Raw genomic sequence first — 25,267 nt, 5'->3', positions numbered from 1 at the left:
ACCCACCCATCCCACCCCAGGGGAAGACATCCACCACACAGTAATCTCGTGCGAAGGAAATTAACGTCTCCTACCCTAACCCTGCGGGAGACAGGACCTACGGTTTACTCGTCCTTATCCGAGAGGACTAGAATGTCTATCCATTTCCTGATTTCATAGAAAGGTAGCACATTCTCCTCAGAAAGCTAAGTTAACAAAGCTCAGTTAGAAGTACTCTATTTAAACTGGTCACAACTCAGACTTAAACGTAACAACGTAACAAGAAATTTGTATGTCTAAAAACAAGAGATTAAAGGACCATCTGCCAGCACACAACATTTGAAAGCGGGACTGCATTGCGTCATGTCGTGCGAAGTAGCCAAAGTCGCCTAATCAAACTACATCTTGTACATCTATATAGTATTAATATCTACAACTTTGTAAGATCTTTTAGGATTTTTATCTCTTAATTTTGAGCTTGTTTGTTTCACCTGAAAAAGGTCCAAGAACAAAAATTCAAGTATTCAAATGAATTGATAATAATAATAAAGTATTTATATAGCGTTGGTATCCTCAAAGTTCAAAAGCGCTTGACAAGAGCGAAACAATAGTAAAATTATGAAAATGCTTTCAGTTTTAAAAAGGAAAGTTTTAAGTTTGTTTTTAAAAACGGACACTGAGGAGCTGATGGGCGCAATTGCTATGGATCTAAGCAAAGCTTTTCACTGCTTATCGCATGACCTTATTCTAGAAAAGTTGGAATTCTATGGACCCAGTGCTAAATCAATCTCACTTTAGCGCAGCTACTTGTCATCTAGATATCAACGGGTCAAACTTGGAAACACTTTCTCAAGCTGGATGGGCGTGTCCGCAGGGGTACCACAAGGCAGCATACTCGGACCAATGCTGTTCAACATTTTTATGAACGATCTCGTTTATGCTATTGAAAATTGTCAGATGATACACTACGCAGACGATACCCCAAGTTGTAGAGGGAGGAGTTAGTCAGGACTTAGAAAGTGCAAGGCTATGGTTCAAAGAAAATGGCATGATGGCAAACCCTAAAAAATATCAAGCCCTAGTTCTTGGCAACAAGGGTTGTGACATTAAGTTTCATTGTGGTAATGAAATGATACCTATATCAAAATGAAATTAAGTTATATTACTGGGTGTAACGTTAGATACCAAGCTTAAATTTGATGCACATGTCGCGTCCGTGTGTCGCAAAGTAGGAGGGTAGGTAAATGCGCTAAACAGGTTTAAAAACATTTTTCCGTGCAAAGTTAAGGAATTATTGTATCGAGCGTTTGTTCTGCCTCATTTTTATTACTGCAGTCAGATATGGCATCATTGCGGCTCGAGAAACACAAACAAAATAGAAAAAGTAATTGAGCGTGCATTAAGATATGTTTATAAAGATAAAACATCAACATATCATAAACTGCTAAAGGGAGTAGGTTTAGAAACCACGTTAGAAAACCGTCGTGTCCAGGACATATTAAAAGCCATAAACGCTTGTTTTCAAGGCACTGCCCCCATATACATGAAGGAACTTGTTAAAACAAGAAATAGTAAGTATGATTTAAGGGGCAATAATTAACAATTATTCTTTGAAATCGAGGTGAATAGTGGCTAAATATTTACCGAAAGCCACTATTCACCATGACTGAAAAGAATAATTGTTTTAGTATATACACACGAAGTGATCTGGACAAAATTAAAAGGAAGCCATTTAAAGGTAATTTCTGCTTCTGAAACTTTAGCGAAACGTGAGGTTATGCCCGCCATTTTGTTTTTCACATTATCCACTCGCTCGGAGGTGTACATTGTTCATTAGCCCGAGATAGCGAACCAATCAGATTGCTTGAAACGCCAAGATCACTGAGTGTGTATATACTAATATTATATCGCTACCAAAAGTAAATACCACAAAGCATGGATTGAACTCTTAAATATTTCGCCGTAAAACAATGGAATGGGATTCCAAACGAATTGCGCTTAAAAGCTGGAGGCAGAGAATTGAACAAACAAGTGAGGAACATTACATTTTAGTCACTTAAATTTTGTAATTTTAGATTTTTAAATCATTTTCTCAGATTTTTATAGGATTTTTGATATATATATATATATCAATATATGTATACATTAGTTGAAGAATCAAAGAGGACGCATCGATTCTCTGTTACCCTGAGTTTCGCGCCGAAGCGCTCATCAGACAGAATTTTATTCAATAAAGAACATACCTCCTTATATAAAGTAGTTAATTAATTCGCTGGTGCGATGAAATAAATAAATAAATATTCTCTGGGGCTATTGTTGGCGGCTTGTGAAATTTGATAAGTAAAATTTATTCTCGTGCCAGCATTTAGAATTAAGTTCTGTTTTTTTGTTTAGTAAAGAAGACTTCTTAGCTCTAATTAGGTAAAGTTTTACTAAGGCACAAGTGGCACCGCTTGCTTTTGTTGGTGTAGGCCGGGACGGTCGCTAAAATACTCCAGTTAATTGTGAAGTTGGTGTTGCTGTCTTTGAGTGTCCAGGTATACTTTGATAGTTCCATGCTGCTTGAATAGTTTCTGTTTCGAAAAGAAAGTTTATGCTGCGTGTAGCGTTGTTTAAAGGTTCCTTCCGTTAGTCAAATATAATTCTTTCCGGTTGCGTCATTTTCAGTTGTTACGTTGGCGTTGTAGACGACGCTTGAAGTGAGGCAGTTGTTTTTCAGAGGGCAGTCGTTTTTTTTCCTGCAGTTACAGTTGTTTTCAGTAGGGGGTGTCTTGCTTGTCTCAATGATTTTCCTATTGTGTTTCTTAATTACGGTTTGCAGGTTGTCAGTGCAGCTATAGCTAACTTTTATGCTGTTTTTGTTGAAAATCTTGTTCTAACGATGATTTTTTGGAAAATACTTGCTGACGAGGTTCATAAATATTCTGCCGATGTTTGTTTGCACGTTCATGCTGTGGGGCGGATTAAACCAAATTATGTTTCTTTGTCTGCTCTTGCGAATGTGAGTTTCGGGTTTCTTGCGTTCGGTGTAGGTTAGTTTTTCGCCGTGTCCGCTTTGTTTGAGTGCACTTTCGTAGTGTGGCTTGTTTTTGTTGAAGAGTTCTTTGCTTGAGGAGATGTCGGAGATTCGACGGCCGATTGCTGCCGGTATGTGTTTTATTATTGTTGGCGGGTGTTTGGAATTGGTGTTGATGTAAAGGGTTTCGTTGTTGGGCTTTCTGTATGGATAGTGGCTTCCGTCCGCGAGGTTTAGGGTGACGTCGAGGAAGTTGCAGATTTTGAGGTTTGTGCTTATGTAGATGTTCAGGCCTTGTTTCTTGAATTCACGTGTGATGTCCTCTCTGATCCGTTCAGGTTGTGGTCCGCTTGTGTTTCTTAGAAGCACCAGCCCGTCGTCCCTGTAGAGTCCTAGGTTATTCTTCCGTATTTTTCGCCGAGGTTGTTCAGGAGGAAAAGTCCGATAAGCTCGCAAACTTCCGCTCCGTCGAAGCTGTCCATGGTGACATCAAACATGCTGCTTTGGTTTTTTTGGTCCAAGCGGTCTCGTTATTGAATAAAAGCGATTTCCGGCAGTGTATGATTATTTCGATGTCTTTGTCGCTGATTTTGGTGTGATTCTTGGCAAAAGAAATTGCTTTAGAGAGAAGAGATTCTGTGATGGATGGGTAGAAGCTCTCGATGTCGAACGAGGCGAACGAACTGGCTTTTGCTTGCTGGGTATGTCGGTGAACCAATTAATTACATTTGATGTGTTTTTCCACTGGTTGAGCTTTGTTGTTTTTCTGATTTTTGAGTTGATGTTGTCGAGAATTTGTTTGCTGACTTTTCCGAGTTCACTTTTTGCGGGGTTTATGAGGCGGCATGTAGGGTGGTGGGCGAAGTTATCTTTATGGTCTTTTAAGGTGATAAAAGCTTGTAGTTTTGCGATCTGTTCTGCGCGGTCGTCGATTTTGAGCTCTTGGGAGATGGATTTTGCTTGTGAGTCAATGATGATAGCGGCGTCGGTGCTGGCTTTCTTGTAGGTGGTTGTGATGCTGTCCCTCAGGAGTTTGTCGTGATGCGTCTTGTCAAGCTTGTAAAAGTTTGAGGTCTTGTCCGCAGGGATGAAGGCTTTTGTTGATTTCTTGATTTTTTTGATGTCTCCGTTGCGTTTGTTCTGGAATTTGTTATTGACGTTTCTAAACTTTGTGTTGTGTACCATGTCGAGACGATCTGCTTCAAACTTGTCCAGGTCGCTGTTCTGCGGTGGGCACTTTCTTGATTTAAAACCAAAATTATCGCTGTTCGCTGCATCGTTGTTGCTTTGTTCATGGCGGTCGAAGAAAAACGCTTTCCATCTCATTCGTTTGATGACACTTCCTATTTTCTCTATCAGTCTTTTCCAATAACTGTTCCTTGGTGGTATCGGTATGTTCTTAGTTGAATAATCGAATCGGACTTGGTCCATCTTTGGGTGTCGCGGTTAGACTACAGTGCTTAACTAGTCCTTTTAGGAGCGTTATAAATGTGAGGGTAGAGTCTACCATGGCATAAAGTGCTCAATGCTGTGTTAGCAGAGCTGGGTATACATTCAACTAATGTATAAATTCAACTAATGTATACCCAGCCCTGCTAACACAGCATTGAGCACTTTATGCCAAGGTAGACTGTACCCTCACATTTATATATATATATATATATATAATAATATTATCAGCAACAAATTGGGTTATTTGGTCCAAGACATGTAATTGCCATCAAGGCATCAAGGCAAGAAGCGCTCACAAGCAAACCTATTTCCTCCACTGACCGTGTACCACTTGTAATAACTTACAACCCAGCACTGCCAAACATACACAGAATCCTCAAGTAACACCATCAAATACTCTTGACATCGTCCAACACACAGGCCATATTCAAAGAACCACCTCTCGTTGCCTATCAAAAAGGGCGTAATTTAACACAGATGCCTACCCACAAAAGACTGCGATCGCCGATGGCCGCTGACACAACTCCCTCCACTGATGAATCCCCACACGATTTAAGCAATCCACACATTCAAGTTCCATCTGACACTACCTGTACAATCTGTGGCCGATCATTCAAAAGTAACAAAACTCTCAAAATTCATTGCTTTCATAAACATAAAAAGCAGAAACCATTGCAATTCACTCGTCCCGGATTCTGGCCCTGTAGGGCTGACATAAGATGCAACTGCTGGAAAACATACGGGCAATTTACAGGGACAGTTAAAAGCAGCACTACAGGAGAAACGACAACACTGCGACAACACACGTCATGCAAGACTAGCAATGTGATATACCTGATAGAATGCAGCAAATGTAACGATCAGTACGTAGGCGAGACAGGTCACCCAATTCACCATCGTGGCAATCAACGCCATAGCGACATCAAGGGCAGACATAAAAACGTACCCTCTGTCAGACATTTTAAGAACTGTGAAGCCGATCATCTTAAACTTACGGTTATTGAAAAAGTTAGAAGTCAAAATCAAGAAATCAGAAAAGCAAGAGAAAATTATTGGATTTTAAGACTCAATCCTACTATCAATAAGCTTACTACATGAATTATAACTACTTTAACTTATCTATTTTAGTCACCATAACACGTTTCGCTGTTATCTATTCTATTTCTATATTATTACGTCATGAAATGTTTACTGTTGACAAGAATTTTAAATTTGAATATTGCTCATGTAATTAGTATGCTCATGAGGAAGACCAAGACGGTCGAAACGTCGAGCTAATAACCAACAAAGCTACATTGGAGTTGGCCTCTCGACCATCACATTTCTGCTTTTATTTACGGTATTTCAAGGGCCCACGATCGCTTCAGTGAACCTCCAGGCAGCGCGTTTGAGACTGATGAGCATTGTTTGTGGGACCCCTTACAAGTTTCTACTTATATATATATTTAGTATATATATAAGTACGTCAGAAGTTGTCCATCCTCGCAATTTTTTAAACTTTCTACGTTCGTGTTGGCTGTGAGGTTTGGACTGCGAATCTTCATTGATCCTCCTGGCGCGGTGCACCTCTGTTGGCCTGAGAGTTCCACGACTTGCGATGTTTTATATTCTGCTCTCATCCACCTGCGAATCATCCATTCTGGCTGATCCAAAGATGTTGCCTCTAAATTCGATAGTCAGACAAGCTACCTTTGTTTGGAACAAGCTCTCCAGGTATCAGCACCATTACTCATTCCTTCAACTTTGTTTGGCTCGTAACGTTATTCCGGTTGGTTTTAATTTTCGTTTTCATTTGGCTTTAAACACTGATAATGTTAACCTTAGCACGTTTTGTAAGCACTCTCTTCAACGTACATCAAGGGACATATGCACTGCGGTACTACGAGCCTCCCAAGAGAAAGTCAATCTTCTTCAACGGGAGCTCAGATTCCTCAGGGAACAGTTGTTTTCGCGAGTTAGCTTTGACTCGGCTCTCTTTCTATGAAACGGCCTTAAGAGCGAAAACGCCAAACTACTCCACAACTTGAAAGAAAGGGAAAAGTGCAAGTGGCTTAAGACCATTCCCCTTGACTCCTAAATTGAACCTACCCAACGCCACCGGAATGGATAATCCACCCACAACCAGACGCAGTCGACGCTACAACAAGTGGAACAGGCTCTTAAGGAAACGTCAGCATTTCCGCCAAAAACGCAGATTGCCCAACCCAGTCAATTTGGACCAACTTTTTTTTAAAAAAAAAAAAGAAAGGTAAATAACTGAAGAAGGTCTTTGACCGAAACGTTTTTTATTAAATTTTTTTTTATATCTTTTACGTCAGAAGTTGTCCATCCTCGCAATTCTTTGAACTTTCTACGTTCGTGTTGGCTGTGAGGTTTGGACTGCGAATCTGTATTGATCCTCTTGGCGCGGTGCACCTTTGTTGGCCTGAGAGTTTCATTAACGACTATATATATATATATATATATATATATATATATATATATATATAACAAGTTAAAAGGCCTCGAGCCAGCAGTGACGCCGCGCCAGAAGGATCCAAAAGGATTCAGAGTCCAAACCTCGATAAATGGTAGGAGAAGTAGTGTGGCACACGAGGACGGACAACTTCGAGCGAAGGAAGACATATACTCAATAAAAGGTCTAAAAAGTTTAATAAAAAACGTTTCGGTCCGAGACCTTCATCAGTTGTATTACATATACATATATATACATATATACATATATACATATATGCATTCCTTTTTTCTTTGATATTATTTTGTGGAAGACCTGTAAACTAGCTTCCGCTAAGTGTTTCTACCCACGTTAAATAAAGATTATTATTATTCAACAACAAACATATGAAACATATGTGTGAACTGCGGTTATGAGACGTATATGAGAACGATCCTTCGCAGTAAAGCACTATTTGAGCAATACGTCTCATAACCGCAGTTCACACATATGTTTCATATGTTTGTTGTTGTTTGATTTATCATCTACGGGTTTATATCGAATTAATTTGATGGCCTGCTCCCAGTTGGCTTGTTAGCTCAATTGGTAGAGCGCTGCACTAGTATCGCAGAGGTCAGTGGTTCGAGTCCCGTACAGGCCTGAAATTTTTTTTTTCAGGTCTGATTTTCACTATTGCTCAAATAGTGCTTTACTGCGAAGGATCGTTCTCATATACGTCTCATAACCGCAGTTCACACATATGTTTCATATGTTTGTTGTTGTTTGATTTATCATCTACGGGTTTATATCGAATTAATTTGATGGCCTGCTCTCAGTTGGCTTGTTAGCTCAATTGGTAGAGCGCTGCACTAGTATCGCAGAGGTCAGTGGTTCGAGTCCCGTACAGGCCTGAAATTTTTTTCAGGTCTGATTTTCACTATTGCTCAAATAGTGCTTTACTGCGAAGGATCGTTCTCATATACATTATTATTATTATCATTATTATTATTATTATTATTATTTATCGGACGGCAAAGTGTTCCAGAGTATGGCGGCAGCTACGGAAAAAGATCTTGCACCGTATGTCTTCAAATTAAAACGAGGAATCAGAAGAAGATTTTTAGATGATGAACTTGACGTAGTTGACGAGCTGAAACGTAAGGTATGAGTAGATCACGAATGTACGATGGTGCAAGACTGTTAAGAGCCATGTTTGTACGTGATGAGTAGAATTTCAACCATAATGCGATAATGGGTCGGAAGCCAGTGAAGATTTAACAGAATAGGTGTAATATGTTCATGTTGTCTTGCAAGAGAGATGAGACGAGCAGCGGCGTTCTGAACGTGCTGTAATTTTTTTACTTGGTAGTTCAGTAGTCCATAGCGTAATGAATTACAATAATCAAATTTTGAGGATACAAATGCATGAATAAGTACTTCAGTAGTAGCATATTTGCGCACGATCCTCGCAGTAAAGAACACTATCTAAGCAATAGTGAAAATCAGACCTGAAAAAAATTCAGGCCTGTACGGGATTCGAACCACTGACCTCTGCGATACTAGTGCAGCGCTCTACCAATTGAGCTAACAAGCCAACTTGGAGCAGGTTATCAAATTAGTCCGACATAAACCCGTAAGATGATAAATCAAACACAACAAATATATGAAATTCATAGATCTGAACTACGGTTATAGAAATGTATTTGTGCACGATCCTCGCAGTAAAGATCACTATTGAAGTAATAGTGAAAATCAGACCTGAAAAAATTCAGGCCTGTACGGGATTCGAACCATTGATTGTCCCCTTCCGTCTTTTGCAACTCTATCGCCTATGTTGTTTAAAAATTACGAACTTTGTTTGCCCTACCCAGGTAATTTTTCTTTCTTGCGCGGAACATCAGAACACAGGATTCGCTTCATATACATATATAGGCATATTGCCAACGAAATAATAAGATGGATCTTCCATAAACATTTATGCCGTGTTTAGACTTGAACGGTTTACTGAGGTACGAGAGTTTACTTACCTAGGTAAACATTTTCCGTGTGTAAACGCTAACTGATACTTTGGTAAATGCGGCAAAAGACAAAAGAAATTTAACCAAGGTAAAAATTGTAATTACCCTGTGATCAGGCATGGTTACAGTTGGTAACCAAGGTCAAGATGACATATTTATCCGCTTGTGGCGGTGTAATATGTCACATCCCGCGGTGAGCAGATCGTGCGATTGCCACGCTTTCGGCCAAGCGTTTCTATCATGGCAGATAACAGAGAAGTCAGAGAGCGATTGGATCGGTCTTCGTACGGCAAACAATCGGTCAGGTAAAAAAAGGCATTGTATTTTTCATTTTCAGATATTATTTACAACTTTTTCCAGACAAACTTCTATCCTTCGTTGTGTAATAATGGTCGTGTTATTTTCCCATCAGGGAGGATGCTGCATATTCACAATATCCATGTTTCTTCCCATACAACCACGCGTACTCTATGTATGATCAACCACCTGATTTTTCCCCGCAATATTATGAAATGAGGTCAGCGCCAATGCACATGATGGCACCTCAATTTTCTCCTGTTAATTCACTGCAGTCGGATCCTCTTATAAGTTCCACTGGTGAAGATTTATCAAGCGGTGCGCAGAAGAAGAAAACCAGTCGATGGACCGAAACTGAAGAAAAAATCCTCATCGAGTTGTTCGGTGAGAACGAAGAGAAAATTCGCTATAAAGCGTATAATTCGCCAGAATGGGAATCTAATGCAAAGCAACTGCACGAGAGATGTAGACGAGAACATGTTTCACGCGACAAGACAACGCAGCAATGCAAAAATAAAATGAGCAATCTCACAAAAAAATATAAAACAACCAAAGACAAACTCTGGACCACTGGATGTGGAGAAGGGAGAGATGTTGAGGGTGACAACGAAGCAGAAAGCGACCTTGAGCATGTGCCTAAATATTATCAGGACATGGACGAAGTCCTCGGCAATCGAGAAGCCATCAATCCTCGACACGTGTTGGAGAGTAGTTCGCCAATCGAAGCCCAGAGTTCCCCACAAATTGATCAAGGCATCCGCGATAAACAAATCTTGGATGAGGAAGTTTGGGCTGCTGCGTCCGCTCAAAAGAGGAAACTTGTCCAATCTGATGATCTACCTAGCCCGTCTGGTGAAGTGGGCACTTCAGACTCAGAGGAAGACGAGTCCTTGGCCTTGCGAAGTCCTTTTTCTTCAAGAACAAAGGCAAACATGGAAAGTGCACAAGTACACCAAAGAGTAGTCCAAAGAATACACCAAAGAATAGGAAAGATGGAAAGAAAGCAGCCAGAAAGAAGACCAAAGCAGCAGCATTAGCAGATGAGCCAACAGTGTTGTCGTTGATGGAAAGAGCACAAGAGAGGGACGAGGCGTTTATGGAGCGAATGGCAGAAGCCGAGAGGGAAAGCAGAAGAGAACAAAAAAAGTTTTCAATGGATGCATTAAAGCTGCTTGGAAACATTTTAAAGGACGTTGCCAATGCGAAAGAGTAAAGTTCAGACCTTAACTTGTTTTATAAGAACATTTCATTCGTTTCAGTTCATTGTCCATGATTTCATGTGTTATGATTAATTTCAAGATCAAGATAACTGTGTAACAGGAGAATGATTCCATAAATGAACAATATAAGAAGGTAAAATTATCTCTTATGCCAAAAAATTACATGTATCTCGGAAATTATTCAAAAGTACAATTATCTGTTGATTAATTTTTTAAAATGCAATTGATATACTCATACCAGAGAAAACCGTAACGCAACTAACGTATTCGAGTTTTTAAATACAAGAATAATTTGTTTTCAATGATTCAAAAAACAAAATCTTACTCTCAACATCGGAAAGCTTTTATAACATTTTTAAACCACAGTGAATTAAATTGCTCACTAATTATACCTGTAACAAATGGAAAGGGACCAAATTTCAGTCTATGTACATTAATCTCCAGTCAATCCACCTGTGTCTTCAACTTAACCCAAAACATTCTAATAAAAAGAATAAATATGGTTTAATGTTTGTATCATGACAAATGATCCATTATATCATCTCTAATGCTCCTTGCGCAAAGCTGTTCATCTCCATTGAAAGAACTTTGATCCATTTCATTGTCATCCTCAACGGGGTCTATAGCGCTCGGATGTCCAACATCTATACAAATATTGTGAAGGACACAGCAAGCCATGATAGTGGTGGGGACTCTACTTGTTTTTTCCTCCAATGGTTTATAGAGACATCTCCAACGTCCTTTCAAAATTCCAAAGGCTTGTTCTATAACAACCCGGGCTTGACTGAGGGCACGATTGAAACGCAATTGGCTCTCAGTTAATGTTGGTGTTTGCTTAAACGGCTTCATCAGCCAAACAGACAAAGGATACGCCAAGTCCCTTACCAGAAGAGGTCCAACTTCGGAACCCCCAATTCTCTTCGAAGGCGCGTTTAGCCAGGTACCTTGATCAATTTCTCTCTGCAGTTTGCTCAAACGGAGAACACGGGCGTCGTTAATGTTACCGGGGTATCCCGTACTCACATCAAGAAATTTAAAAGACGCATCAGCAACTCCTTGGATTACGATAGAATACTCTTGCTTTCGATTGAAGTATTCAATCCGTTCGTTGACAGACACTGCTTTTAATGCAATATGACTACCGTCAATTGCTCCTACCACTTGCGGGAACGGGGACTTGTTTGTGAAGAAGCGAATGCTTTGTTGCACGTCTTGCTCAGTCGCTGGAAATTTAATAAATTCTGTGGCCCTTTTGGCAATTGCTTCACAAAAATCGTGTGTTATCAACATAGCTGTACACCTCCCAATGCCAAATTGCGGCCCAGTCGATCTATACGTGTCTCCAGTAGCTAGGCGCGATAACGCTACCGCCACTCGCTTGTTTACATGGATACATTGGCGCAATCTCGTGTCTATCTTCGCCAAATCCAGGCCAACCACTCGAACAATGTACTCAAATGTACGCCTTGATATCCTGAAATTTTCTTTCCACCAATCTTCCACGAAATCTCCTTGCAAAAGGCTCTCAAACCAGAACTGATTTCGCGGCCATGCCCACGCGCGTCTAGCTCGTCTGGCATTTTTTAAAAGCAATTTGGAGTAAAACCATCCGTTTTCGCCTCGACCTCTACGGGCGTTTTAACACCAGCATCTTACGAAATCTTGACGTTTCTGTGTGCAGCTCTTGAATTAAGAAATAAAAAGCAATGGCCACGAAAGCCACCACTTTACATCTTGAAGCGAGCATGGTTTTAGAATTTCCTGCTAGTTCGATTTCATGACGTAGATGATGCAGACAGCGGTAGTGTTGGCAGATCAACTTGAGTTATTTGAGCTAGTGTAAACACTGGATGAATGTACCAAGGTCAAGTATCTTGACCTTAGTAAATTTTTACCCAGGTAAAAGCTCAAATGTAAACACAGGGTTAGTCTTACTCAGTTCATAGAAAATACGCTTGGCTTTCTCGACAACTTAGCAGTCGTTCCACATCCCGTCTCAACCAACACGCCTAATGCTATATTTTTAAGTGGAATTTCCTCTCTCTTGATCTTCCGTAAGTAATTCGAGGTCAGCACAGTAACAATGTCAACAACACCAGTAACGATTTCAAAAATAGCTGAAAATCAGCTTCGTCAACTACACATAGATTTGCCGAGCTAGAATGTTATCTGAATCAACACCATTTACGAGGTATATCAGAAGAGTTGTTTTCCTACAGTTTAGTGGCTGACCAGTTAATGCCAGTCAAAACTGTGAATAGCAAAGAAGTCTTAGCAGCACATGTCGGTACATGTCGAGATCAGATTTAATCTTTGAATAAGACGATATTTGATCAGCTTTCGACTAGACGATTTCTAATTCGAGAAAGATCACGCTCGCCGTGCGTGATTGAGTGATTGACTTCCGCTCTCTCTTGTAGGCTCTTTTGATTTTAGGACAAGTCAGTTATGGACACTGCTAAGTTGTTGAGAAAGCCAAGCGTATTTTCTATGAACTGAGTAAGACTATAAGCGAGCTAAATGTAGAAATTTGATATTGCATCTTTCAGTGAATTGCCGCTATTGTTGTGGCCATTACTCTTCTAAGTGATATTTATGACAAATGTCTAATTTCCTCTTACCCTGTTGACCTCGACTTTAGTATTGGTAAAATTCCCTTCTTGAGAATTTATAATTGAAGTTTCGTAGATGCAGGATAAACAGATTATATGAACCAATGAAGATTACTACTGAAAGCTGTTTATCGTAAACTCTTACCTTCTAATATACGCGAAAAGACATCCTTTGCAGTATCTTTGGCCACATCTCGTTTGAAAGGGCTCTCTAAGCGGTAAATGACATATCAGGCATTGGCAGTCTTGATCAATAGCGTCTACAAAGATGTCGTCATAGCCCAAAGGCAGGTGTTGCTCATTTACCACGGACTCTGCCATGTCAAGCTCCTCAAGCAGTATTGGTTTAAAGTATACGTAAATTTGACCATTCCATCTAAATTTGGATGTCACGCTGGCTTTTATTTTTTGTGACCAGGATTTAGATTTTGCTCTCTACCTACTGTATAGAACCCGATAAACATAAAATTTTGGTTAATCAGCTCGCAGGTCTATGTCTAAGCATTTATCCAAACTTTTGGCTTCGCGGCTCAGTTGGTAGACGCGCCTAACTAGCTTCCTAGAGGTATAGGTTAGAATCCCGTCGAAGACTGAATTTTGTCTGGCTCTCTTTCTACAATTACTCATATTGCAGCTCACTCGAAAGAGTCATTTGTTTTTTCAAATTTCATACGCAGTTCAAAGTATGATTAATTTCTTTCAAATTTTCAACTTCTATGGCAAAGCTATATATTAAGCTCTCCTTAACTTTTTGGTGTAGGTAGATATCATCAGCCACTGAATGGGTTCGCATTTAATTGTTGGCGACCTCCTTGGTTTACATTCGTTACTAAAAGCTACCGTTCCTATCTGTCAGTTTAACCATGGCGTGGGATGACTTACAATGTGAGGCTTTGTCTTGGTGCACGATAATGCGTTACGTGCGACCTGGTTTCTGTCTTAATTTTGTTTAAGTAAAAATAACAGACTGTAAATGATATTGAACCCTTATATGCATCGAAAAAGTTCCGCTCAGGTTATTACCAACGCTTCCGTCAATTTCTTATTTTGGTGTCACACAATATCAGCACTTTAAAATGTATCTCCAATCAAGAGTCCAATATCCTGATCCTGCATTTTCGTCTACCAACTACCCGGCTGACTTGCATTGCCCCTTTAAATTTCAATATTCAGCCTTCTTGTGATTCTGACCTCCTGCGCGGTCAGTAACGCTTATTCCTCAACTCCTCTGTCTCAAGTACAAAACGAGATCTAAGACGGTTTTGCTTGAGCAGTCACACAATCCTAACTGCTTTATGCGTTTTTTAAACGTCAACGGGTTTGTTTTGTGTATTAGGGTTGGATGTATACTACTATAGAGTAACGCATGCACAGACTAAGTACTCTACACAACTGCTTTATTAGAATGCTAATGAACTTAATATACAATGATAAATATATGAATAATCACGTGACTACGGTTAAGGTGTGCTAACCAATAGAACCCAGATTATGTAATAACTAAGGTATCTATCCAATAGGAATAAACACTACAGTTTGCATATTTAATTTTGAGTGACAAGATAAGGTGTTCACTCTTGATTCATCTGTCCAAATGGCGGAAGCTCCAGGAAATGAAAACCCTTTGGGTTATGACGAGGACTTTGTGAATAGAGTCGAAGACGATTTCCTTTGTGAAATTTGCCATCTGCCACTTAGGGACCCACTTCAAGCGAAATGCGGTCACAGATTCTGTAAGGGGTGTCTTGAGGAACATTTTAGAAGGTGTGTCATCTTTTACGTGAATTTCGCTCGCTGGTTCATAATAATATCCGCTGTGCGTTGATCGCCAACAGCCTAAAACTGATCACGGTCGTTCAGTTCGACATTTGATTACATGGATAATCACTTATACTCAGCTAATCGAAAAAACCTGAAAACTAGCTATACAGTTTTGGGGCAGTCTGAATAATTTGTCAAACACAAATTTATATAAACGAGGAATGTTTATTCTGAGAGCCGATGTGAACACCAACACTAATACGGCTTTTTGTCGACTTTCAAAGCATCAGTTTCTATAGTTTCTCCCTTATATATTGTTGTTGGCTGCATTTTGAGGTAACCTCGCTATTGCTGTTGACAGTATGATCGACTTTTCGAGTCATCGGCCCTGTGAACAATACAAGGTTTCCGAGACTGAATGCGAAAATTATGTCATGCAGGGTTTTCCCGTAACACCTGTCACGGGTGTCACTGGTAAGTGCAACGGCTGTCGAAGCTCGTCGACTAGTAAATCAACGCCTTTCAAATGCAATTAAAAGAACGCCTTTGTGCAGAGATAATTGAGTTTAGTATTGAATGTTAGTCGGTTTTAGTTCTCGAAACGAACAGCCTGTCAGCGAACAATCGCTATGTTTCATAACTTCTCTGCAACGTTGTAGATTCTAGCCCAGGCCTATCCAATTATCCAATTAAGATGTCGTCTTCCCACATGCTAATACACGACCGCTGCGATTTGAATTGGGACTCTACGGGCCTTAAGATACGTAGCCTTAGCTTCGGCTATGTACTTAGCTGTTACGCATGGAGGTGGTACAGGAACGGGTGTACAAAATTCTATTGAGAACTCTGTTATGTGAAAATTCTGTAACGTGCCCTTTCATGTAGGTTATATAACCGCTATCATTGCAATAGCAATACGATTGATTGACGCATTATTGCACACATGTCAATAAATTTTTAAGTTTATGTTATGCAACGATGGAGACCTTTTGCAAAGCCTGGTTTCCACCTGATGGCTATGATCATTCCCAACCTCAACTCGAAAACACTTTATGGGCGTATTAGCTAAGGGCGAATTATACAATTACCTCGGTTTGTATATTGTGAGATTTAACGCCACTCGGTCTGTATATTATGCGATTTAAGAGCGTGTCTCTATAATTTCCGACCACTCGAAATTGGTTCAAAAATAAATCTTGCCTTAAACTTTGCATGTGGGTAAGGAAACCATTGCCTATCATCGGAACAGAAGTGGTTTCCCTCAGATTTCAAAAGGTTTTTATTTTTGAACAATTTTCCGCACGTGGGTCGAATCGTGAAATTGACATCATTTGTGTACACAAAATGAGCAATCTTTATGAGGATTTCACACTGTCAAAAATGATTTATTTTTGAACCAATTTCGAGTGGTCGGAAATTACAGAGACACGCTCTTAACGCCGTTAGTTAACAGCGTAAAATCTTACACTAAAGATAATAATGACTATACATAGCATAACTAATTAGTAACAGAAATAACGCCGTTAGTTAACGGAGGGGGGGGGGGGGCATTAGGGTCCATTAGAAACCGGAAAAACCGCAAAAAAAACGAGCAAAACCGAAAACCGCATGCAAAACCGCCTAAACTGATAAATTTGCACATCTCAGTTGTCAAAATCCTAATCGATCTGATACTGCGGTTACAAGTAGAGCAACATGGGTTTCCCGGCTATTCGAGATCAGCAGAGGCATATAACTGCTGCTCAGATCGAAGAGAAACCGGAACTCAAATATTAAAAACCGAAAAGGCTTATTGGATGCCAAATCCGAGTACCCGTCCAAATTCTTGACTAAAACCGAAATCCAAATGCTGAAAGCGGAAAATCCGCAAACCGCAATGAACAACAAAATCGAAAAACGTACTGACGTTTTTTGGCGCACAAACCGAAAAGCCGATCTAAAATATAGCCAAACCGCAAACCCCAATGCCCCCTTCTAAAAGCTAATACTGTTAAAAAGCGCGGTTTTACCATACCCCACGTATTTTCACCTAGTGTGGCACTTTTGCAAAGCGAGCGACACTCGAAAGTATGAAAGACTACAAGAAAGAGGACTTAGAGCGGTTTTCAAGAACTATAATTCTAGTTACGAACAGTTATTAGAGAGGGCAGATTTGCCCACTCTACTAAATAGGCGCTTACAGGACTTGTGCATCCTCATGTATAAAGTAAAGCATAAACTATGTCCTGCATATATAAGTAACATCTTCAAAGTACACAATAGTGATTACAATCTGAGGCAAGCCGACTTCTCTATACCCAGGTATGAAACTGTCACTTATGACAAACACTCTATAAGATTTCTAGGGCCCAGGTTATGGACAAAATTACCCAAGAGTATAAGGAAGGTCGAGACCCTCAAGACGTTTAAAGGCAAGATACGCCAACTCAGTATAAGTGAGCTCTTGGATGATGGCGGCACACGCTGTAGCCTCTGCTCATCTTGAATTTTTATATATTTTTATCACAAACCCGTAATTAGTTAATTATAGATTTTCTCTTTGCTATAATATATATATACTACTGTAAATAGCTCCTGGTCTTTTTTTCTTTTTTAGTGTCTCCAAATTAGTAGGGGATTTTTCCCTAGCTAGACGGCTCTTGACACTTTTAATAAAGGTTTAATTTACAGCTACTACTGTTGTAGAGTATTTTAAAGGATTGCTATTTTGAGTATTTTTTAGGTTTATCCGTTTTGTTTTGATGAGTCTCGCCTTTTTGCGTTTACGTCGTTATTTTGGTAGATCTATAGTTTTGATCATTTATTTTTAGTGTGCCACACTAAAAATAAATGATCAGTTGGCTCAGTTCTTTCCGTGCTAGACATTTTAATCACTTGTTGTGGTTGAGGATGATTAGTTTCATAGGTGATTATGTTTGGGTTGGTAAAACTGACCTTGAGTTTTACCCACACTGAATATCCTGTTTTGGAAATTCCCACGGTCAGCTAACCCAAACATGTCTGTGATTTTTACATTAAATGCGAGGGCACTCCTTGCTGAAGTTAGAAGGGAGGTAGCTGTGGTAGTAGAAGGTAGTAGCAACAATAGAGGAGAAGAGAATAAAAGAAGAAAAGTATACAGTCGTGGTACGTACCTCTTGTTAATTCGCCAAGCGAGTGGTAAAATCCATGAACACTACTACTGCCTGCTTTTGATGCATCTGGTCAACATGGCGTTTCCAGAGTTGTTCTACAACCAGAATTTTATATGAGACGGGACCGGTCTGTTCTGTAGCGATGCCATCAAGCCACTTTGGCTGACCACGGAAGTTTTGCTCTAGAACTTCTTCGCCAAGAGTGAATTCTCTTCCTTTACCAATTTTATCGTGTCTCGCTTTCTGATCCGTTAGCCTGTCAACTACTTTCCGACCGAGGTCAAGACGCATTAAATCTAATCTCGTTCTTAATCGACGATTTAGGAATAGGTCGGCTGGTGTTTGGTCTGTAGTACTATTTGGTGTCGTTCGGTAACTGAATAGAAATCGCGCTAAACTTTGCTTAATCGATTCGCTCCCCTCCGCCTTAAAAAATTGCTTAAATATTGGACGAAAATAGTGATCTCGTAACGTTGCCACCAAATCTGTCAGCTTTACGCTAGATGGCTTTGCTGGGGCTAGCAAATCTCTCAAGACGTTGTAGGTCTTGCTGAAAATCGAAATCCATATGCTGAAAACGGAAAATCCGCAGACCGTAATGAACAACAAAATCGAAAAACCGACGTTTTTTGGCGCACAAACTAAAAAACCGATCTAAAAAATAGCCAAACCGCAAACCCCAATGCCCCCCTCTTAACGGCGTAAAATCTTACAAATACTTAGTAAAAGAAATGACGCCGTTAGTTAACGGCGTAAAATCGTACAATAGACATAGTACGGACTGAAAGAAATTACGCCGTTAGTTAGCGGCGTAAGATCTCCTAATAAATATAACACCGACTGAAGGAACTATCAATGTAATTTCCTTCAACAAGTAGTTTAATGGTAGATTTTACGCCGTTAACTAACGGCGTAAAATCATACAATAAGAACATATTTATGTATATATATATATATATATATATATATATATTTATTTACTTTATTATTTTATTTTATTTATTTTTTATTATTCAAAAATTGATAATATTTAATAATATAATCATACCGACCAGGATAATGGCGTTAAATCTCACAATATATACATATATCTTATTAACCAAGCGCGAGGGTCGTACTGGGAGAATATCGGTCCGAGGTCTTGACAGTACGGACCGAGCGCAGCGAGGTCCGTACAAAAAAGACCGAGGGCCGATATTCTTCCAGTACGGTCCCGAGCAAGCTTGGTTAATAAGAGATTTATTATACGACTGAAGTTCAAAGGGACACAAGAGCGGTATCATTCGGGACCATTTGGGACAATGCCCGGTCCAATACTTAGAGAATATTGGACCGGCAATAGAGAATTTTGATTGGTTGATTTTAGTTATTGGCCCTCTGACTGCCCGAGTCGTGTAATAAAGACCGTTATAGTCACATATTATGTTATTATATATATTACCGGCTAGGCAGATGAGAGCTGCTTACGCGACTCTGGACTTTCTCTAAGTCGTTCGCTTGGTTTTCTGTTCTGGTGTGGTAGGACTCGCACGACTGACTTTTATCCCTTGCAGCGCCCCAAATTTACAGGAGGAATTTTCCTCCTGTAATTTTATCCAATCAAAAGTAGCCTTATCAAACCGCACGTCAATCAAACATCACGCGCGCAAGATCTTGAAACATGAAACCTGTCTGGGTAAAATTTGCTTCGAGTGTTTTGTTTCGCTGTTTGTTTAATAATATGTAGAGGTTTTAAACTAAAACTTAAATTTTCAGCTGGTTGTACGATGCGTTCAGTCAAGGACACAATCGCTTATGGGTTGCGAAAAGCACAGTACAAAGATGGCCGTGAACATTAAAGGAAAGTAATGTGATGGGAAAATTTGTTTACTTTCCGGATTTAGAAAAAGCGCGACGCTCAGACGGAATGCTCGGGGAGACGATGAATTTAGAAGTCTAAATAATATTTTGCCGTTTCTATTTTTATAATTTGGATATATCAACAAAGTTGAAATGGTAAATTGGCCACCGTAACGATTATAAAAGCTGACGTTTCGAGCGTTAGCCCTTCGTCGGAGCGAATAGAGGAATTGTGGGTTGTGTGTGCTTTTAAAGGCAGAAAATGGAGCCACGTTATTGGTGGGAACATGGCAACGAGAAAAACAAGAATAAATTAGTAGAATGAAAAGCGTTCGTTGATCCCTGTCGGATTTAGACTGCCGGTTTGAAAGATGAGCTTCACTTAGTCACGGGACTTTTGAACGTTAACCAAGTCGGGGAACAACACTTTTAATTATTTAACATTTTGTTAACAGGCTGGAGAACGATGGCCAGCCTTCAACTTGCCCCGTGGATAGAGACGCTTTAGACAGAGACAAGGTAAATGTGCTAATTAACGTTCCCTTTGACCGACAGAAGTGTCCACATCAAAGCTACGCTTACATCTAAAGTCCTTTTAATACCGAGTTTAGTTTGTCGAACCTCACAAAAACAGCACAGAATAACTTGAACTTATTTCGGGCTGTAAAAAATTAAATCGATCGATGGAAGGAGATGAATCTGCGTCAAAGACGTCACCCCCACATTGTCGGGCAGAGGTCATTCTAGCATTAGCTGTGGAAGCCCATAGTTGTCTGTTGTCCTCAGTTCTCTTAGAATAAAGAGCATCATAAAATTAAGTCGTGGAATGCTGATATCTCTACTACGCAATTAGGATAAAGAGCATCATAAAATTAAGTAGTGGAATGCTGATATCTCTACTACGCAATTAGGATAAAGAACATCATAAAATTAAGTCGTGGAATGCTGATATCTCTACTACGCAATTTGAGTAACAGCCTCCATCGACTGTTCCATTTCAGAGTGAAAAAAGCATGAAGAGTACGTTAGATATTTTGATATTCCTCGAGGTTAACAACAGTCTTATTTTGAGACATCAACTATCATTTTCATGTCAAGTGTCTGGTTTCTCTTTTAGCCGGATGTCTTCGCAGATAAAGCCGTAGAACGACAAATACTTTTCTTTGCTATTAAATGTCCTTGTGACGGTTGCCAATGGACTGGGAGACTGAGGAACAAAGAGGTAAAAGCGGAATCACATTGATCTTAGCGTTGTTTGATAGTTATCGTATATGTCATTGGATATATCTGAAGATAAGATGAGATGAGATTGTTTATTTATCCACATAACGCCTGGGAGCATTTAGCATACTCGCGCACGTGCATTTACAAAATATTGAAAATAATGAAAATTACATTTACCGTAATTACAATTACCGCCGCCCAGTTAGCCCAATGGACAGTGCGCTGGACTGTTGTGAGGGAGGTCGAGGGTTCGAGCCCCTGGGGTGGGATGAGTGGGTTTACTGGGCCCGCAGTAATTGGTGCAAGCTGTTGCGGTGTCCCTGCCGGTCGGCGAAGCTAATAAACTAAACATAAGTATAAAAGACTAGAAATGTATTTAATGTTTCTATGAAAGACTCACCTCACGGCCTGTCTTTTCAAAGTCATCACCTGTCCTTACGAACACTGACATGAGACCATCCAACAGAAAGAGCTCAAACGACAAATGACCCTTACGTTTTTGTGGAGGACCTCTGAATGAGAACACTGTACCAAGCCACACCCAGTATGTCGCATAAGTGCTCAGGCATGGACAACAGGCTCGCTTAGCTGAGCAATCACAGCACACGCAATAGCTGAGGATTACTATGAAAGATATTAAACTTATATCTTTCAGGATCATATTGGGACGTGCTTGAAGTACCCGGTCACCTGTCCTAACAGCTGTGGTCTGTCAATTCCAAGGGAACTGGTAGGTGAAAGATATTAAAAAAAAAACCCTCTTGTTTATTGATTGGACCACGTTCTTAGTCAGCATTAAATGACAAAATAAAACGGTCCGGTTAACTACATAACACGATGAATTTATTTCAGATGCCAAGCCACACCAAAGACGATTGTCCTCACACCATGTTATCCTGCCCTTACGTGATGATGGGCTGCGAAACGAAGGTCGGTATGTTAGGTATTGTAGCAAAAACTGCCTCCCGGTTAGCTCAATGGATAAAGCGCTGGACTGATGTGCGGGAGGTCGGGGGTTCGAGCCCCGGCCGGACCAACACTCAAGGTCTTAAAATAATTGAGAAGAATATGCTGCCTTTCTATAACATCAAGAAATTGTTTAGATATTCTAGTCTTCTTGGATAGGGACGAATAAATGGAGGTCCCGTCTCCTGCAGGGTTAGGGGTAGGAGACGTTAATTTCCCACGCACGGGATTACTGTGTGATGGATGTCCTCCCCTGGGGTGGGATGGGTGGATTGTTGTCTTGCGTTTCATACATGAGCCTCTGGCTCGGGCAATGTGTGTAACCATGCCCCACGTAAAGACATTAAACTTTGATTACTATTACTATTATTACTATTACTATTACTAATTGTGACAAAGACCGACTCAGAGAATTTTAAAAAAATGAATTAAATGAGATGAAATGACAAGGAGTTTTTTTTTATAAAAACGTATAACCGACGTTTAGTTTCTTTCTCGAATCGTGTCATGGTTTTGGTGAATTGGTAACAGGACTTAAGCAGAGCTTTGATTTTAAAAGTGTTTGTCAGAGTAGTTATTTCTTTAGAGGATAAGAAAATTTCTTAACATAAGGGTCCTAATTCTCTTGCAGGTTCAAAGAAAGCAGGTGGAGAATCATCTTCAATCTGCCATGACAGTTCATCTTGATTTAGCTTGTCTGAAGTTGCGCGACACCGAAGTTAAATTCAAGGAAACACAAAACAAATTGAATGAAACTCAAGACTTAACAAGACAACTGATGGAAAATTTTGCGACACTTCAGAACCTTTTCATGGAAAAAGTACTCAAAGACAAAAAGAAAGTTTTAGAAAGGGAAAACGGAACTTTTCTCTGGGAGATTCATGATTTTAATGAAGTGTTCAAACAATCCAAGGCCGGAATTAAACAAACAGTAGAAAGTGTGATTCCCCACACAGCAACCTATGGCTATAATTTAAAAGTAAGACTTAATTCCAATGGCGAGGGATCTGGCAGGAATACTCACCTTTCGGTATTCATTGTTGTAACGAAAGGTGAATATGACGCCATATTAACCTGGCCCTTTAAGAAGAAAGTGCAATTAACACTGATTGATCAACAGGAAGATGAAGATAAACGGGAAAATGTTAGTAAACTACTTAATCCGGAACGCGCCTTGACTTACTTTTCTAGGCCCAAAGAGAAGAACTTAGTATGTGGCCTTCCAAAGTTCATAACTCACGAGAGGCTCAATTCAAGGAAGTACCTAGTAAACGATACTCTATTAATACGAGTTGAGATTCAAGAACCTCGCAAATGACTTCTTGGTCACGATTTTTGGACCAAAAGTCTTTTTTAAAGGATTATTTAGTTGATTATCATAACTGTAGGAAACTTCCTTGGTGAATAATGGAAAGCTTGCTTTATGATCTAACGTTTGCCATTTAAAACTCAATTTGATGCTTTTTTTTTAGATTTCAATGAAATTATTTTAAGACAGCTATGGTTTTTACGGGTTTAAACTGTTTTTGTGTGATAAGTGGAACCGGAAATTAAATAAAGTTTAGTCAATTGTGGAGCGCACCATATAATTGCTTCGGAATAAGCTTTGTATACTAACGACAAGGTGCTAAGCTGTATTAAAGATGTACAACGTCTCTTTGGAAATGAATCTGTCAAAATCGTAACTATAAATTATTGTGTGTCTCTTGCTAGGCCCGTTTAATTCTAAAGTTCTCTATGTTGCTTATTATTTTTTGAACCAATTTAGGAACAACTCCGGCATTTTGCTTTCAACGTGCGTTGATTGACGAGACCAGAAATCATTTCCCAACCCGTCAGACGGACAGAATGGATATCATAAATATCATACTTACCGAGTCTTCTTAGCCCTTCTGATGGGTAACAGATTCTGGTTTTTTTAGCTTCGATCTATGGTCCGCGCTTCACGATAAACAGGTTTTAGTACGGACCTCAAATTCAGTTAGTATTTGAAAGACCGGTATTCCCTTTTTTCAAATTTTAAAAATTACGTTAAGTGACATCGTTAATCAAAACGGGGGTTGAATCTAGTTAAACTTCCCCTGGACAAAAAAGGGAGTGAGTGCTGTTATAACCACCCCCTTTTCCACCCGCCACTAGAGAAAACAAAATTTTAATTTGGTGAGAATGATGAGCCAACCTACTACATCTTTCAATTTCATTCCAATCTATTCACAGCCTGGGCCTTTCCAGAGTTATCATTTCAGCTATCGATTTTGGGTATGGTAGATCTCTTGGAGATGCCAGAGTGTATCAACATGTATATATATATAACTGAACCGCATCCAGATTACCTCAGTGGAGGACTTAGTTAACTTACTTGGCTTTGTGTTAGGTGGTAGACAGGCCAGGGCTCAGTTGTATTAAGGGTGGGCAATGTCTTCCAACTGATAAACCGCTATTCAGCGGATAAGTGAGAGCAAAACGTGCTGCGCTATCCATTGGATAAAGATTCATCCAGTGGATAGCGTCATCTAACCTTCGAACAACCGGGACCTGACGTCATACAAAAAAGGATCTGCGTTTGGCCACAATTCAGTTCTAAAATCCAAAAACACCTTGGTTTTTGCAGATCCTGCCGTGTTTTTGCACCTCTAGCGCAGATTATAACTTTGGGAAATCATCCATCCATTTTTTAACTGGGTAGGGTTTATGTAGATTAGTTCATGTTCAACAAAATACAGCGGTCAAACATGTGGGAAACTGCAAACGTTTAAAAGATTAAGAGAAGGTCAAGTAATTTGAATTCACAGTACACGATGATCCAGTTGGGATCACAGGTAGGTATACAGTGCAAGTCCAGAGGGCTCCTTCGTTTGTATGTTGCTTTACTTCGCAAACGAAGGGTCGGCAAAGGCTCTCCAAGCGCTCGCCTTGATTTTTTAAGAGGTATGTGAAAATATCTTAAATTTCAAATCAAAATGTCCTCTTCTCTCTCCTCTTGGTATTCTTTTCGTATTCACCCACAACAGGCGTGATTTCACAAATTAGCCAATGACGTCCAAGAACTCTTACTTTGACATTAAAAACGGACGTGAACATTTTCGCCCACTTTTGTTGTTCGCTTTAAAAAGTTTTTTCTGACCTATCTTTCACACAAATTTGTTACCCCTTTGTCTGGAAACGTAAGAAGTTTCGGAAGTTTTATTTGAGCGAAATGTCGTTGTTAATTCCACTAGTTTGTTATATATTTTTTCATCGGACATTAGACTCTACCCTCTTTTTTCGTTATCGAATTTTTTTACAAAATATACCTAAGGACCTTTATGCGAAAAA

General features: G+C 39.7%; 2 protein-coding genes across 2 annotated transcripts; one reads left to right on the top strand and one right to left on the bottom strand.

Moving 5' to 3' along the window:
* Positions 1–10,424: 10,424 nt before the first annotated feature.
* On the bottom strand, positions 10,425–12,625 carry LOC111342013 (uncharacterized). The gene has a single exon (XM_022949056.2). The coding sequence runs from the start codon at positions 11,704–11,706 to the stop codon at positions 10,933–10,935; it is 774 nt and encodes a 257-aa protein (XP_022804791.2). The 5' UTR covers positions 11,707–12,625; the 3' UTR covers positions 10,425–10,932.
* A 1,975-nt stretch (positions 12,626–14,600) lies between these two features.
* Positions 14,601–23,621, top strand: LOC111342017 (TNF receptor-associated factor 6). The gene is made up of 6 exons (XM_088724517.1): positions 14,601–14,792; positions 20,218–20,281; positions 20,880–20,984; positions 21,642–21,716; positions 21,839–21,916; positions 22,584–23,621. The coding sequence occupies exons 1-6, from the start codon at positions 14,623–14,625 to the stop codon at positions 23,268–23,270; spliced, it is 1,179 nt and encodes a 392-aa protein (XP_088580643.1). The 5' UTR covers positions 14,601–14,622; the 3' UTR covers positions 23,271–23,621.
* The last annotated feature ends 1,646 nt before the right edge of the window (positions 23,622–25,267 follow it).

This window comes from Stylophora pistillata, chromosome 6 (assembly GCF_964205215.1).
Source record: "Stylophora pistillata chromosome 6, jaStyPist1.2, whole genome shotgun sequence".
NCBI classification, from domain to species: Eukaryota; Metazoa; Cnidaria; class Anthozoa; order Scleractinia; family Pocilloporidae; genus Stylophora; species Stylophora pistillata.
The sequence above is the reverse complement of the archived record's forward strand: the minus strand, read 5'-3'. Positions and strand labels throughout refer to the sequence as shown.